This window comes from Oncorhynchus gorbuscha, unplaced genomic scaffold (assembly GCF_021184085.1).
Source record: "Oncorhynchus gorbuscha isolate QuinsamMale2020 ecotype Even-year unplaced genomic scaffold, OgorEven_v1.0 Un_scaffold_694, whole genome shotgun sequence".
Lineage (NCBI taxonomy): Eukaryota > Metazoa > Chordata > Actinopteri > Salmoniformes > Salmonidae > Oncorhynchus > Oncorhynchus gorbuscha.
Window position 1 is genome coordinate 12,027 of NW_025745768.1, and position 17,974 is coordinate 30,000.

General features: G+C 45.9%; 1 protein-coding gene across 1 annotated transcript in view; it reads left to right on the plus strand.

Annotated features, from left to right (window-relative positions):
- Positions 1-17,974, plus strand: part of LOC124019835 (cell migration inducing hyaluronidase 1) — a 114,156-nt gene that overhangs the window by 1,262 nt on the left and 94,920 nt on the right. The window contains exons 2-4 of the mRNA XM_046335267.1: positions 6,475-6,612; positions 10,211-10,349; positions 11,091-11,327. Of these exons, the coding sequence (XP_046191223.1) occupies positions 6,475-6,612; positions 10,211-10,349; positions 11,091-11,327 (514 nt within the window). The remainder of the gene's footprint in view (positions 1-6,474; positions 6,613-10,210; positions 10,350-11,090; positions 11,328-17,974) is intronic.

Below are 17,974 nucleotides of genomic sequence, written 5' to 3' on the forward strand. Positions count from 1 at the left end.
AGTGGAACATGGCCCTGGTAGAGGGTAGAGTTTTCTGTAGTGGAACATGGCCCTGGTAGAGGGTAGAGTTTTCTGTAGTGGAACATGGCCCTGGTAGAGGGTAGAGTTTTCTGTAGTGGAACATGGCCCTGGTAGAGGGTAGAGTTTTCTGTAGTGGAACATAGCCCTGACTAGCTGCAGAACAACAATTTTTAGGTATTTGACCTTTGTAGTTGAGTAGGATGGAGAGGGATGAAGGAGGATAAATGGATGGTGAGAGATGAATGGAGGAAGAGAGATGTACGGAGAGAGAGTATGGAGGGAGGCAGCGTAATAGAAGGAGAGGGTAGGAGGTAGAGGGAGAACGATGGAGGGGGTGAAATGGAAGGAGAGAGAGCGAGAGGAGGGAGATGGAAAGAGCAAGGGAATGAGAGGGATGGGGAGGGTTTGAAAGAGAGGTAAGGAGAGGGAAAGTGGGAGCGGTATAGAGGGAGGGAGTGAGAAGGAGGAAGTAGGTCAGTCTGAGCGATTGAAGGTATAACTGTGTCTGCCACGTGTGAGGAAAGGAGAGTGGATCTCCCTCTCCACCTTCTCCCTCTGTGTCTGGGTGTGTGTGTTTGGGTGTGTGTGTGTCTGGGTGTGTGTATGTGTGTTTGGGTGTGTGTGTTTGGGTGTGTCTGGGTGTGTGTGTTTGGATGTGTGTGTGTCTGGGTGTGTGTATGTGTGTTTGGGTGTGTGTGTTTGGGTGTGTCTGGGTGTGTGTGTTTGGGTGTGTGTGTCTGTGTGTTTGGGTGTGTGTGTGTCTGGGTGTGTGTGTGTGTGTGTGGGTGTGTGTGTGTGTCTGGGTGTGTGTGTGTGTCTGGGTGGGTGTATGTGTCTGTGTGTGTTTCTGGGTGGGTGTGTGTGTCTGTGTGTGTGTTTGGGTGTGTGTGTCTGTGTGCGGCAGGGCAGCCTCTAAAGCCATGGCTAGATTCCAATGGCTCAGGTTTTCATAATAACGGACACATAACAAATATTTCCTTCCTTCTCTCTCTGTCAGTTAAATGTTAAATTCAATTCAAGGGTCTTTATTGGCATGGGAAACATTGCCAAAGCAATGTTTCTCTCTCTCTTTCTCTCTCACGCGCTCTCTTCCTTTCTCTCTCTCCTGTTTCCTACCATAGTGTTTTAGTTATTGACAGTAAGCTACTCTGTATATTTACTAACATGAAGGCCGAGCTTTGGTTGCCAGGTTGACTTCCTCCGGTTGCCAGATTGGGTCATAATCCCACTTACCCTTTGAAGGGCAGAAAAGTAACATGAGCAGTAGGAGGGAGGCATGTGTTTATGCTGCTGTTTTTGTCAGTTGTAAATACACACACACACACACACACACACACACACACACACACACACACACACACACACACACACACACACACACACACACACACACACACACACACACACACACACACACACACACACACACACACACACACACACACACACACACACACACACACACACACACACACACACACACACACACACACGACATCATGCCTTTCTGTGTCAGTGTGCTCTTAAAACACAGCATGAAGTTCCAACATAATGACAGACTTTAAACAGTGCTATTGTCAAACTTACTTTAAAAATAATATACATATTTAGAATTAATGCATGATGTTGTATATTAACACCCTCTGCTACCCACTGGTAGAGCCCAATGGAGTAAGATGAAGATCCCCCTTAGACACTGATCTAAGCTCAGTTTAGCATATTCCCCATAATGGTTAGGGTTAAGCTCAGTGGAGGAAAAGCTGATCCTAGAAATCTGCCTAAGGGCAACTTCTTCAAAGCATCATTTCATCTGCCTTTCCATAGGGATTCACAGAATGAGAGCGAGTGGTTGAGGGCAGAAATAGACAATAGCTACAGTATGCTTTGTGGGGTTTTGTTGTTGTGTACACTATGCTTTGTGGGGTGTTGTTGTTTACACTATGCTTTGTGGGGTTTTGTTGTTGTTTACACTATGCTTTGTGGGGTGTTGTTGTTTACACTATGCTTTGTGGGGTTTTGTTGTTGTTTACACTATGCTTTGTGGGGTGTTGTTGTTTACACTATGCTTTGTGGGGTTTTGTTGTTGTTTACACTATGCTTTGTGGGGTGTTGTTGTTTACACTATGCTTTGTGGGGTTTTGTTGTTGTTTACACTATGCTTTGTGGGGTGTTGTTGTTTACACTATGCACCACTCGGGAGCCCACTCTTGACTGAAACCGTCCTAATTGGAAATAAACTTCATTATGTTGTCATCCAGAGCCATATTTGTTTATTTTCCAAGCTATAACACACAATATTTTACAAGTGCTTTGTGTTTTCATGTTTGGCCATGGAAAATCGAGTATCATTTTATCTTGATACTGGTATCGTGATAACCCTAACACACACGCACACACACACTGAGAAGTGTGTGTGTGTGTCTGTGTGTGTCTGTGTGTGTGTGTGTCTGTGTCTGTGTCTGTGTGTGTGTGTGTGTGTGTGTCTGTCTGTCTGTCTGTCTGTCTGTCTGTCTGTCTGTCTGTCTGTCTGTCTGTCTGTCTGTCTGTCTGTCTGTCTGTCTGTCTGTCTGTCTGTCTGTCTGTCTGTCTGTCTGTCTGTCTGTCTGTCTGTCTGTCTGTCTGTCATTTGAGACAGAGTTCAGTCAGGGTAACACTGTGGGTTTTGATGAAACAGTCTGAAAAGCATAGAGGTCAGCGTTTCCACGTCCGCTGCCAGGCACGCCGAGACTTGGCCTCGCTTCCTTGGGAATTATATTATTATCCGTTCACTCTGAATGCTCAGGAAATACTCTGGTTAATGATGGGAGAGTTGTGGAGAGAGGACGTATGTGGGTATATGTTTGTTGTGTCAATGTGTATATGAATAATGTGTGATAAACCCAATCCATTTGAAACTACATCTTTAGTGTCCTTAGCATAGGGAAGATCAAAACAATTCCTTTTAATTCCTTTTCTACCAATGTAATTTACCTGCTCATTTTACCAGCATTGCTCCGTGTAGACACAGGCCCTAGTCCCTTACATTCTAATTGACCTGCTCATTTTACCAGCATTGCTCCGTGTAGACACAGGCCCTAGTCCCTTACATTCTAATTGACCTGCTCATTTTACCAGCATTGCTCCGTGTAGACACAGGCCCTAGTCCCTTACATTCTAATTGACCTGCTCATTTTACCAGCATTGCTCCGTGTAGACATTTTAATTTGAAGCGCTATGACGTCATACTTGTTTGATAATATTTCAATTTCTGGCGTTACTTATCTCATATGTATACACTGTATTCTATACTATTCTACTGTATCTTAGTCACTTAATAATGTTTACATATCTTTTATTACTCATCTCATATGTATATACTGTATTCTATACTATTCTACTGTATCTTAGTCACTTTAATAATGTTTACATTTCTGGCATTACTCATCTCATATGTATATACTGTATTCTATTCTACTGTATTCTATTCTACTGTATCTTAGTACATGCCACTCTGACATCGCTCATCCATATGTATATACTGTATTCTATTCTACTGTATTCTATTCTACTGTATTCTATTCTACTGTATTCTATTCTACTGTATCTTAGTACATGCCACTCTGACATCACTCATCCATATGTATATACTGTATTCTATTCTACTGTATTCTATTCTACTGTATTCTATTCTACTGTATTCTATTCTACTGTATTCTATTCTACTGTATCTTAGTACATGCCACTCTGACATCGCTCATCCATATGTATATACTGTATTCTATTCTACTGTATTCTATTCTACTGTATTCTATTCTACTGTATTCTATTCTACTGTATTCTATTCTACTGTATCTTAGTACATGCCACTCTGACATCGCTCATCCATATGTATATACTGTATTCTATTCTACTGTATTCTATTCTACTGTATTCTATTCTACTGTATCTTAGTACATGCCACTCTGACATCACTCATCCACTCTGTACATGCCACTCTGACATCGCTCATCCATATGTATATACTGTATTCTATTCTACTGTATTCTATTCTACTGTATTCTATTCTACTGTATCTTAGTACATGCCACTCTGACATCACTCATCCATATGTATATACTGTATTCTATTCTACTGTATTCTATTCTACTGTATCTTAGTACATGCCACTCTGACATCACTCATCCATATGTATATACTGTATTCTATTCTACTGTATTCTATTCTACTGTATCTTAGTACATGCCACTCTGACATCACTCATCCATATGTATATACTGTATTCTATTCTACTGTATTCTATTCTACTGTATCTTAGTACATGCCACTCTGACATCGCTCATCCATATGTATATACTGTATTCTATTCTACTGTATTCTATTCTACTGTATTCTATTCTACTGTATTCTATTCTACTGTATTCTATTCTACTGTATCTTAGTACATGCCACTCTGACATCACTCATCCATATGTATATATTCTTAATTAATTCCTACTTAGATGTGTGTGTATTGGTTACAGTATATGTTGTTTCACTGTTAGATATTACTGGTTAGATATTACTGCAGTGTCGGAACTAGAAACACAAGCATTTTGCTGCAGCTGAATAACATCTGCTGAACACGTGTATGTGACCAATAACATCTGCTAACCACGTGTATGTGACCAATAACATCTGCTGAACACGTGTATGTGACCAATAACATCTGCTAACCACGTGTATGTGACCAATAACATCTGCTAACCACGTGTATGTGACCAATAACATCTGCTGAACACGTGTATGTGACCAATAACATCTGCTAACCACGTGTATGTGACCAATAACATCTGCTAACCACGTGTATGTGACCAATAACATCTGCTAACCACGTGTATGTGACCAATAACATCTGCCAACCACGTGTATGTGACCAATAACATATGCTAACCACGTGTATGTGACCAATAACATCTGCTACACACGTGTATGTGACCAATAACATCTGCTACACACATGTATGTGACCAATAACATCTGCTAACCACGTGTATGTGACCAATAACATCTGCTAACCACGTGTATGTGACCAATAACATCTGCTAACCACGTGTATGTGACCAATAACATCTGCTGAACACGTGTATGTGACCAATAACATCTGCTAACCACGTGTATGTGACCAATAACATCTGCTAACCACGTGTATGTGACCAATAACATCTGCTGAACACGTGTATGTGACCAATAACATCTGCTAACCACGTGTATGTGACCAATAACATCTGCTAACCACGTGTATGTGACCAATAACATCTGCTAAACACGTGTATGTGACCAATAACATCTGCTAAACAGATGTCTCTCTCTCTGAACTGTTATTTTTCTCTCTCTCTGTCTGTCTCTCTGTCTGTCTCTCTCTCTCTCTCTCTATTTCTCTCTCTGAACTGTTCTCTCTCTCTCTCTGTCTCTCTCTCTCTCTATTTCTCTCTCTGAACTGTTCTCTCTCTCTCTATTTCTCTCTCTGAACTGTTCTCTCTCTCTCTCTGTCTCTCTCTCTCTCTATTTCTCTCTCTGAACTGTTCTCTCTCTCTCTATTTCTCTCTCTGAACTGTTCTCTCTCTCTCTCTGTCTCTCTCTCTCTCTGTCTCTCTCTCTCTCTATTTCTCTCTGAACTGTTCTTTCTCTCTCTCTTTTTCTCTCTCTCTCTCTCTCTCTCTCTCTCTCTCTCTCTCTCTCTCTCTCTCTCTCTCTCTCTCTCTCTCTCTCTCTCTCTTTCTCTCTGAACTGTTCTTTCTCTCTCTCTCTCGTTTTCTCTCTCTCTCTCTCTCTCTCTCTCTCTCTCTCTCTCTCTCTCTCTCTCTCTCTCTCTCTCTCTCTCTCTCTCTCTCTCTCTCTCTCTCTCTCTCTCTCTCTCTCTCTCTCTCTCTCTCTCTCTGAACTGTTCTTTCTCTCTCTCGTTTTCTTTCTCTCTCTCTCTCTCTCTCTCTCTCTCTCTCTCTCTCTCTCTCTCTCTCTCTCTCTCTCTCTCTCTCTCTCTCTCTCTCTGAACTGTTCTTTCTCTCTCTCTGAACCTTCAGCATCCCCAGAGCTATACTACTAGCTGTCTAACCCATTGTTGCAATAACAGCTAGTTCTTTAGCCAATTCCTTGAGTCAGACACGACATGAGAGTGACAAAGGATTTGGCTAAAGCCCAGACTGATCTAGTTTCAAGACCTAACTCTCAAACTGCTGTGTCCGATGGTTTCTCAGCTGGGTTCTTTCATGGAGAAAACCAGTCAATTGGAGCCTATTAATCAATCTGTATTAGCCCAGGGGAAAATCTGGTTGGCCGGCCCGTTTGGTGTCCGTCCAATCAATGACATTGACTGATGAATGAATTATAGGATGTTGGAATAGTGTTTGTTGTTGGAAACTATGGGCCAGATCAGAACATCAGTGATCAGTGAGATCTGTGTGTGTCATGACGTTAACCCTATTGGTCTATCCAACAGTGTGTCCAGACAGGGAGCCCGGCCTGCAGCCATGGACCCCCGGCCACAGTGAAGCCCACCATGTTACCATTGGTTATGGCAGAAAGGTCATCCTCACCTCTTCAGCTACTGTCCACTCCATAGAGATCCTCAACGGAGGTACGTCTGTGTGTGTGTGTCTGCAATCATATTGTTAAACTGTCACCCAAATTTACTTTATCCATCAATTGTGTGTGTGTGACAGTCTTGCTTCCGTCCCAAACTGGGCTCAACCAGGGATTCACTGCACACATCGACAACAGTCACCCTCGAAGCATTGCTACCTATCGCTCCACAAAAGTCGCGGCCCTTGCAGAGCAAAGGAAACCATTACTTCAAGGTCTCAGAGCGAGTTACGTCACCGATTGAAATGCCACTAGTGTACACCGCTAACTAGCTAGCCATTTCACATGGTTACACTCCCCCTTTGACCTTCTCCTTCTCCACATCAACCAGGGATCTGAGTCAACATCATCAATGTAACAGTGTAGTCATTTCACATGGTTACACTCCCCCTTTGACCTTCTCCTTCTCCACATCAACCAGGGATCTGAGTCAACATCATCAATGTAACAGTGTAGTCATTTCACATGGTTACACTCACCCCCTTTGACCTTCTCCTTCTCCACATCAACCAGGGATCTGAGTCAACATCATCAATGTAACAGTGTAGTCATTTCACATGGTTACACTCACCCCCTTTGACCTTCTCCTTCTCCACATCAACCAGGGATCTGAGTCAACATCATCAATGTAACAGTGTAGTCATTTCACATGGTTACACTCACCCCCTTTGACCTTCTCCTTCTCCACATCAACCAGGGATCTGAGTCAACATCATCAATGTAACAGTGTAGTCATTTCACATGGTTACACTCACCCCCTTTGACCTTCTCCTTCTCCACATCAACCAGGGATCTGAGTCAACATCATCAATGTAACAGTGTAGTCATTTCACATGGTTACACTCCCCCTTTGACCTTCTCCTTCTCCACATCAACCAGGGATCTGAGTCAACATCATCAATGTAACAGTGTAGTCATTTCACATGGTTACACTCACCCCCTTTGACCTTCTCCTTCTCCACATCAACCAGGGATCTGAGTCAACATCATCAATGTAACAGTGTAGTCATTTCACATGGTTACACTCACCCCCTTTGACCTTCTCCTTCTCCACATCAACCAGGGATCTGAGTCAACATCATCAATGTAACAGTGTAGTCATTTCACATGGTTACACTCCCCCTTTGACCTTCTCCTTCTCCACATCAACCAGGGATCTGAGTCAACATCATCAATGTAACAGTGTAGTCATTTCACATGGTTACACTCACCCCCTTTGACCTTCTCCTTCTCCACATCAACCAGGGATCTGAGTCAACATCATCAATGTAACAGTGTAGTCATTTCACATGGTTACACCAGGGATCAGTCCATCCAATGTAACAGTTGACCTTCTCCTTCTCCACATCAACCAGGGATCTGAGTCAACATCATCAATGTAACAGTGTAGCCATTTCACATGGTTACACTCACCCCCTTTGACCTTCTCCTTCTCCACAGCAACCAGGGATCTGAGTCAACATCATCAATGTAACAGTGTAGTCATTTCACATGGTTACACTCACCCCCTTTGACCTTCTCCTTCTCCACAGCAACCAGGGATCTGAGTCAACATCATCAATGTAACAGTGTAGTCATTTCACATGGTTACACTCACCCCCTTTGACCTTCTCCTTCTCCACATCAACCAGGGATCTGAGTCAACATCATCAATGTAACAGTGTAGTCATTTCACATGGTTACACTCACCCCTTTGACCTTCTCCTTCTCCACATCAACCAGGGATCTGAGTCAACATCATCAATGTAACAGTGTAGTCATTTCACATGGTTACACTCACCCCCTTTGACCTTCTCCTTCTCCACAGCAACCAGGGATCTGAGTCAACATCATCAATGTAACAGTGTAGTCATTTCACATGGTTACACTCACCCCTTTGACCTTCTCCTTCTCCACATCAACCAGGGATCTGAGTCAACATCATCAATGTAACAGTGTAGCCATTTCACATGGTTACACTCACCCCTTTGACCTTCTCCTTCTCCACATCAACCAGGGATCTGAGTCAACATCATCAATGTAACAGTGTAGTCATTTCACATGGTTACACTCACCCCCTTTGACCTTCTCCTTCTCCACAGCAACCAGGGATCTGAGTCAACATCATCAATGTAACAGTGTAGTCATTTCACATGGTTACACTCACCCCCTTTGACCTTCTCCTTCTCCACAGCAACCAGGGATCTGAGTCAACATCATCAATGTAACAGTGTAGTCATTTCACATGGTTACACTCACCCCCTTTGACCTTCTCCTTCTCCACATCAACCAGGGATCTGAGTCAACATCATCAATGTAACAGTGTAGTCATTTCACATGGTTACACTCACCCCCTTTGACCTTCTCCTTCTCCACATCAACCAGGGATCTGAGTCAACATCATCAATGTAACAGTGTAGTCATTTCACATGGTTACACTCACCCCTTTGACCTTCTCCTTCTCCACATCAACCAGGGATCTGAGTCAACATCATCAATGTAACAGTGTAGTCATTTTGACCTTCTCCTTCTCCACATCAACCAGGGATCTGAGTCAACATCATCAATGTAACAGTGTAGTCATTTCACATGGTTACACTCACCCCTTTGACCTTCTCCTTCTCCACATCAACCAGGGATCTGAGTCAACATCATCAATGTAACAGTGTAGTCATTTCACATGGTTACACTCACCCCTTTGACCTTCTCCTTCTCCACATCAACCAGGGATCTGAGTCAACATCATCAATGTAACAGTGTAGTCATTTCACATGGTTACACTCACCCCCTTTGACCTTCTCCTTCTCCACATCAACCAGGGATCTGAGTCAACATCATCAATGTAACAGTGTAGTCATTTCACATGGTTACACTCACCCCCTTTGACCTTCTCCTTCTCCACATCAACCAGGGATCTGAGTCAACATCATCAATGTAACAGTGTAGTCATTTCACATGGTTACACTCACCCCCTTTGACCTTCTCCTTCTCCACAGCAACCAGGGATCTGAGTCAACATCATCAATGTAACAGTGTAACCATTTCACACTGGTTGTATGTGTGAGTTAGGAACCTGATACTGTGTGTCCAGGTAACCACTAACTCACAGTCAAATCAAAGTCCCCATCTCTCATCCACTTCTTTACAGGACTACATAACCTCTGTCAGATGGACGTTATCGTGAAATGCAGCCCTCATAAAGGGTTATTGAGTTCTGTCCCCTGTGTCTGTGTCTGTGTCTGTGTCTGTGTCTGTGTCTGTGTCTGTGTCTGTGTCTGTGTCTGTGTCTGTGTCTGTGTCTGTGTCTGTGTCTGTGTCTATGTCTGTCTGTGTTTGTGTGAGCCACAGCTCAGTGCCATAAAAGGAAGGGTGATGGGATGTGTCAGGCCCCAGGGCATGAAATACCTGTCAGGAGATCTCACCAGTAAATATCTCTCTCTCTCTCTCTCTCTCTCTCTCTCTCTCTCTCTCTCTCTCTCTCTCTCTCTCTCTCTCTCTCTCTCTCTCTCTCTCTCTCTCTCTCTCTCTCTCTCTCTCTCTCTCTCTCTCTCTCTCTCTCTCTCTCTCTCTCTCTCTCTCTCTCTCTCTCTCTCTCTCTCTATTGCTCTCTCTAGGAAAGTTAGTGATAGCAGACTCGTATCACCCCATCCTACTGCGTACCAAACACATTCTGATCGGCAACAGAGGACAGCTGCACATAGGAAGTCCTGCCTGCCCGTATAAGGGCAACCTTACCATCTCCTTATTTGGAAGGTGGGTTTTGAACCCAGACCAGATCTCATAGCCTTCAGCCCTCAACCTATTTGGTAGCCTCTAGACTCTATCCTCTTTCTCCTAGATTCAAGCCTCTTTGTCATAGCTCCTACCCTCTATCGTCTAGCCTCTATTCTCTTAGCCCTTATCTCCTAGTCCCTAGACTCTATCTCCTCACTTCTATCTCCTAGCCTCTAGCCTGTAACTCATAGCCTCTGTCTCCTAGCCCCTAGACTCTGTCTATTAGCCCCTAGCCTCTATCTATTAATTAGCCCCTAGCCTCTATCTCCAAGCCTCTATCTCCTATCCCCTCGCCTCTATCTCCTAGCCCCTAGCCTATATCTATTAGCCCCTAGCCTCTATCTCCTCACCTCTATCTATTAGCCCCTAGCCTCTATCTCCTAGCCTCTATCTCCTAGCCCCTAGCCTCTATCTATTAGCCCCTAGCCTCTATCTCCTCACGTCTATCTATTAGCCCCTAGCCTCTATATCCTAGCCTCTATCTCCTAGCCCCTAGTCTCTATCTATTAGCCCATAGTCTCTATCTATTAGCCACTAGTCTCTATCTCCTAGCCTCTGGCTCTGTTTTCCTATCCTCTATCTCCTAGCCCCTAGCCTCTATATCCTAGTATTTAGTCTTTATCTGGTATATTCTAGCCTATATCCCCTTATCCTCCATTGTGTAACCCTCTAGCCCATATTCTTTATTAATTGGTTGATCAATCATTGACTCTTCTCCAGGTCTGATGACACAGACACAGAGCACAGTTACTTTGGCCGTAAGTACATTGGTGTGGGGACAGGAGGGACACTGGAGATCCATGGGAAAAAGAAGCTGTCGTGGACCTTCCTCAACAAGACCCTGCACCCAGGGGAGAGCGAGGACAACATCTACCTATTCGAGAGGGGCTGGGGCAACCGGGGGATCATAGTTCACGTCATCGACCCCAAGACTGGAGAAGTGCTCCACAATGATAGGTATTTTATATGTTGCCATGTTTTTATTTCACCTTTAGGCTTGCACAATTCTGGTACATTTTTCAAAAGTTCCCAGGTTTTCGGAAATATTGGTTGGAAGGATGTCCTGCGTATTACCGTCTTATTCCAGAAATGTTGGTTGGAAGGATGTCCTGCGTATTACCGTCTTATTCCAGAAATGATGGTTGGAAGGATGTCCTGCGTGTTACTGTCTTATTCCAGAAATGTTGGTTGGAAGGATGTCCTGCGTATTACCGTCTTATTCCAGAAATGATGGTTGGAAGGATGTCCTGCGTGTTACCGTCTTCTTCCAGAAATGATGGTTGGAAGGATGTCCTGCGTATTACCGTCTTATTCCAGAAATGATGGTTGGAAGGATGTCCTGCGTGTTACCTTCTTATTCCAGAAATGATGGTTGGAAGGATGTCCTGCGTATTACCATCTTATTCCAGAAATGATGGTTGGAAGGATGTCCTGCGTATTACCATCTTATTCCAGAAATGATGGTTGGAAGGATGTCCTGCGTATTACCATCTTATTCCAGAAATGATGGTTGGAAGGATGTCCTGCGTGTTACCGTCTTCTTCCAGAAATGATGGTTGGAAGGATGTCCTGCGTATTACCGTCTTATTCCAGAAATGATGGTTGGAAGGATGTCCTGCGTGTTACCTTCTTATTCCAGAAATGATGGTTGGAAGGATGTCCTGCGTATTACCGTCTTATTCCAGGAATGATGGTTGGAAGGATGTCCTGCGTATTACCGTCTTATTCCAGAAATGTTGGTTGGAAGGATGTCCTGCGTGTTACCGTCTTATTCCAGAAATGATGGTTGGAAGGATGTCCTGCGTATTACCGTCTTATTCCAGAAATGATGGTTGGAAGGATGTCCTGCGTATTACCGTCTTATTCCAGAAATGTTGGTTGGAAGGATGTCCTGCGTGTTACCGTCTTATTCCAGAAATGTTGGTTGGAAGGATGTCCTGCGTGTTACCGTCTTATTCCAGAAATGATGGTTGGAAGGATGTCCTGCGTGTTACCGTCTTATTCCAGAAATGATGGTTGGAAGGATGTCCTGCGTATTACCGTCTTATTCCAGAAATCTTCCAACTGGGATTTCTGGAAAACCTGGGGACTTCTGAAAAACCTGGGGACTTCTGGAAAGTTACTGGGGACTTCTGGAAAACCTGGGGACTTCTGGAAAGTTACTGGGGACTTCTGGAAAACCTGGGAATTTCTGGAAAGTTACTGGGGACTTCTGGAAAACCTGGGGACTTCTGGAAAGTTACTGGGGACTTCTGGAAAACCTGGGAATTTCTGGAAAGTTACTGGGGACTTCTGGAAAACCTGAGGACTTCTGGAAAACCTGGGAACTTCTGGAAAGTTACTGGAATTTTGTAACCCTTTCATCTTTACTGTTTTTTTTTACATCTAAACTCTATTTAACTTTGTTTAATAGTAGCAACATTAGCCTGCTAACAATCACTGAAAATAAATGACTTCAACACCCCTGTTGTAACAGAACAGTTGTGACAAGCAAACATGTTTAAAAAAACAACACTGGAGGAATTGGTTGTCTCTTTAAATCTGGAATCCTTCATAGTGAAACTGCCTTGTCTGTTTGGAATATTACAACAAAGAAGTTACTGCAGACAACACTCTGACATCATGGCAGGGGGAAGCAAATAGCACAATATGTACTGCTGTGTTTAGTTTTGACCACTCTGCTCAACACACCTCACCTCTGTTTAGTCCACTAAAATAATTTTAACAAAAGTGCTGGGGCTGACAGCGGACACCGAAATGCGGAGCGGTTTCCCCTAATGCAGATTCTATCTTTAAGTCATGACAGATATTGTTATTATCAGAACTCAGGATAAGACCCAGATGCAGACAGCTAGAATCACAGATGTTTATTGACCCAAACAGGGGACAGGCAGAAGACTGGTCAAGGGCAGGCAGAGGTCTGTAATCCAGGGCAGAGTCAGGCAGGTACAGAACAGCAAGCAGGTTCAGGGTCTGGGCAGGCAGAGGTCTGTAATCCAGGGCAGAGTCAATAAGGTACAGAACAGCAAGCAGGTTCAGGGTAAGGGCAGGCAGAGGTCTGTAATCCAGGGCAGAGTCAATAAGGTACAGAACAGCAAGCAGGCTCGGGGTCAGGGCAGGCAGAGGTCTGTAATCCAGGGCATAGTCATGCAGGTACAGAACAGCAAGCAGGCTCAGGGTCAGGGCAGGCAGAGGTCTGTAATCCAGGGCAGAGTCAATAAGGTACAGAACAGCAAGCAGGCTCAGGGTCAGGGCAGGCAGAGGTCTGTAATCCAGGGCAGAGTCAATAAGGTACAGAACAGCAGGCAGGCTCGGGGTCTGGGCAGGCAGAGGTCTGTAATCCAGGGCAGAGTCAGGCAGGTACAGAACAGCAAGCAGGCTCAGGGTCAGGGCAGGCAGAGGTTCGTAATCAAGTCAGAGTCAGGCAGGTACAGAACAGCAGGCAGGCTAGGGGTCAGGGCAGGCAGAGGTTCGTAATCGGGTCAGAGTCAGGCAGGTACAGAACGGCAGGCAGGCTCGGGGTCAGGGCAGGCAGAGGTTCGTAATCGAGTCAGAGTCAGGCAGGCACAGAACAGCAGGCAGGCTCGGGGTCAGGGCAACAGACAAACAGAGAATGGCGAAGATAGGTGACACCTAGAGGGGGTGGATGCACAAAGACAGGTGAAACAGATCAGGGTGTGACAGTTATAATATGACACTAGAAAGGAGGGAGAATAGCAAACACACTCCTGTTGGTATTAACTATCTAATAGATTTATAATGTTCTCCCTATCCCATCGTTCAACATCTCTGATTGAATAAAGAATGTCAGAAAACATTTCATATGTACTGTAGTTAGAAAAACATTTACATTTACATTACATTTAAGTCATTTAGCAGACGCTCTTATCCAGAGCGACTTACAAATTGGTGCATTCACCTTATGACATCCAGTGGGACAGTCACTTAACAATAGTGCATCTAGAACTTAGGGGGGGTGGGGTGAGAGGGATTACTTAACCTATCCTAGGTATTCCTTAAAGAGGTGGGGTTTCAGGTGTCTCCGGAAGGTGGTGATTGACTCCGCTGTCCTGGCGTCGTGAGGGAGTTTGTTCCACCATTGGGGGGCCAGGGCAGCGAACAGTTTTGACTGGGCTGAGCGGGAGCTGTACTTCCTCAGTGGTAGGGAGGCGAGCAGGCCAGAGGTGGATGAACGCAGTGCCCTTGTTTGGGTGTAGGGCCTGATCAGAGCCTGGAGGTACTATGGTGCCGTTCCCCTCACAGCTCTGTAGGCAAGCACCATGGTCTTGTAGCGGATGCGAGCTTCAACTGGAAGCCAGTGGAGAGAACGGAGGAGCGGGGTGACGTGAGAGAACTTGGGAAGGTTGAACACCAGACGGGCTGCGGCGTTCTGGATGAGTTGAAGGGGTTTAATGGCACAGGCAGGGAGCCCAGCCAACAGCGAGTTGCAGTAATCCAGACGGGAGATGACAAGTGCCTGGATTAGGACCTGCGCCGCTTCCTGTGTGAGGCAGGGTCGTACTCTGCGGATGTTGTAGAGCATGAACCTACAGGAACGGGCCACCGCCTTGATGTTAGTTGAGAACGACAGGGTGTTGTCCAGGATCACGCCAAGGTTCTTGGCGCTCTGGGAGGAGGACACGATGGAGTTGTCAACCGTGATGGCGAGATCATGGAACGGGCAGTCCTTCCCCGGGAGGAAGAGCAGCTCCGTCTTGCCGAGGTTCAGCTTGAGGTGGTGATCCGTCATCCACACTGATATGTCTGCCAGACATGCAGAGATGCGATTCGCCACCTGGTCATCAGAAGGGGGAAAGGAGAAGATTAATTGTGTGTCGTCTGCATAGCAATGATAAGAGAGACCATGTGAGGTTATGACAGAGCCAAGTGACTTGGTGTATAGCGAGAATAGGAGAGGGCCAAGAACAGAGCCCTGGGGGACACCAGTGGTGAGAGCGCGTGGTGAGGAGACAGATTCTCGCCACGCCACCTGGTAGGAGCGACCTGTCAGGTAGGACGCAATCCAAGCGTGGGCCGCGCCGGAGATGCCCAACTCGGAGAGGGTGGAGAGGAGGATCTGATGGTTCACAGTATCGAAGGCAGCCGATAGATCTAGAAGGATGAGAGCAGAGGAGAGAGAGTTAGCTTTAGCAGTGCGGAGCGCCTCCGTGATACAGAGGAGAGCAGTCTCAGTTGAATGACTAGTCTTGAAACCTGACTGATTTGGATCAAGAAGGTCATTCAGAGAGAGATAGCGGGAGAGCTGGCCAAGGACGGCACGTTCAAGAGTTTTGGAGAGAAAAGAAAGAAGGGATACTGGTCTGTAATTGTTGACATCGGAGGGATCGAGTGTAGGTTTTTTCAGAAGGGGTGCAACTCTCGCTCTCTTGAAGACGGAAGGGACGTAGCCAACGGTCAGGGATGAGTTGATGAGCGAGGTGAGGTAAGGGAGAAGGTCTCCGGAAATGGTCTGGAGAAGAGAGGAGGGGATAGGGTCAAGCGGGCAGGTTGTTGGGCGGCCGGCCGTCACAAGACGCGAGATTTCATCTGGAGAGAGAGGGGAGAAAGAGGTCAGAGCACAGGGTAGGGCAGTGTGAGCAGAACCAGCGGTGTCGTTTGACTTAGCAAACGAGGATCGGATGTCGTCGACCTTCTTTTCAAAATGGTTGACGAAGTCATCTGCAGAGAGGGAGGAGGGGGGAGGGGGCGGAGGATTCAGGAGGGAGGAGAAGGTGGCAAAGAGCTTCCTAGGGTTAGAGGCAGATGCTTGGAATTTAGCGTGGTAGAAAGTGGCTTTAGCAGCAGAGACAGAGGAGGAAAATGTAGAGAGGAGGGAGTGAAAGGATGCCAGGTCCGCAGGGAGGCGAGTTTTCCTCCATTTCCGCTCGGCTGCCCGGAGCCCTGTTCTGTGAGCTCGCAATGAGTCATCGAGCCACGGAGCGGGAGGGGAGGACCGAGCCGGCCTGGAGGATAGGGGACATAGAGAGTCAAGGGATGCAGAGAGGGAGGAGAGGAGGGTTGAGGAGGCAGAATCAGGAGATAGGTGGGAGAAGGTTTGAGCGGAGGGAAGAGATGATAGGATGGAAGAGGAGAGAGTAGCGGGGGAGAGAGAGCGAAGGTTGGGACGGCGCGATACCATCCGAGTAGGGGCAGTGTGGGAGGTGTTGGATGAGAGCGAGAGGGAAAAGGATACAAGGCAGTGGTCGGAGACTTGGAGGGGAGTTGCAATGAGGTTAGTGGAAGAACAGCATCTAGTAAAGATGAGGTCGAGCGTATTGCCTGCCTTGTGAGTAGGGGGGAAGGTGAGAGGGTGAGGTCAAAAGAGGAGAGGAGTGGAAAGAAGGAGGCAGAGAGGAAAGAGTCAAAGGTAGACGTGGGGAGGTTAAAGTCGCCCAGAACTGTGAGAGGTGAGCCGTCCTCAGGAAAGGAGCTTATCAAGGCATCAAGCTCATTGATGAACTCTCCGAGGGAACCTGGAGGGCGATAAATGATAAGGATGTTAAGCTTGAAAGGGCTAGTAACTGTGACAGCATGGAATTCAAAGGAGGCGATAGACAGATGGGTAAGGGGAGAAAGAGAGAATGACCACTTGGGAGAGATGAGGATCCCGGTGCCACCACCCCGCTGACCAGACGCTCTCGGGGTGTGCGAGAACACGTGGGCGGACGAAGAGAGAGCAGTAGGAGTAGCAGTGTTGTCTGTGGTGATCCATGTTTCCGTCATTGCCAAGAAGTCGAGGGACTGGAGGGAGGCATAGGCTGAGATGAACTCTGCCTTGTTGACCGCAGATTGGCAGTTCCAGAGGCTACCGGAGACCTGGAACTCCACGTGGGTCGTGCGCGCTGGGACCACCAGAGTAGGGTGGCCGCGGCCACGCGGTGAGGAGCGTTTGTATGGTCTGTGCAGAGAGGAGAGAACAGGGATAAACAGACACATAGTTGACAGGCTACAGAAGAGGCTACGCTAATGCAAAGGAGATTGGAATGACAAGTGGACTACACGTCTCGAATGTTCAGAAAGTTAAGCTACGTAGCAAGAATCTTATTGACTAAAATGATTAAAATGATACAGTACTGCTGAAGTAGGCCAGCTGGCAGTGGGTGCGTTGTTGACACTACACTAATCAAGTCGTTCCGTTGAGTGTAATAGTTTCTGCAGTGTTGCTATTCGGGGGCTAGCAGGCTAGCTAGCAGTGTTGTTTACGTTACGTTGCGTTAAAAGAACGACAATAGATGGCTAGCGAACCTAGAAAATCGCTCTAGACTACACAATTATCTTTGATACAAAGACGGCTATGTAGCTAGCTAAGTAGCTAGCTACGATCAAACAAATCAAACCGTTGTACTGTAATGAAATGAAGTGAAAATGTGATACTACCTGTGAGTGCGACCGGGTAGTTGAGTTCTATACAGAAGACGTTGGCTAGCGTTGGCTAGCTGTTGGCTAGCTAGCAGAGTCACCTACGTTAAGGACGACAAATAGCTGGCTAGCTAACCTCGGTAAATTAAGATAATCACTCTAAGACTACACACTCTAAACCTAAACAACACAATTATCTTGGATACGATGATACGAAGACAGCAAAGACAGCTATGTAGCTAGCT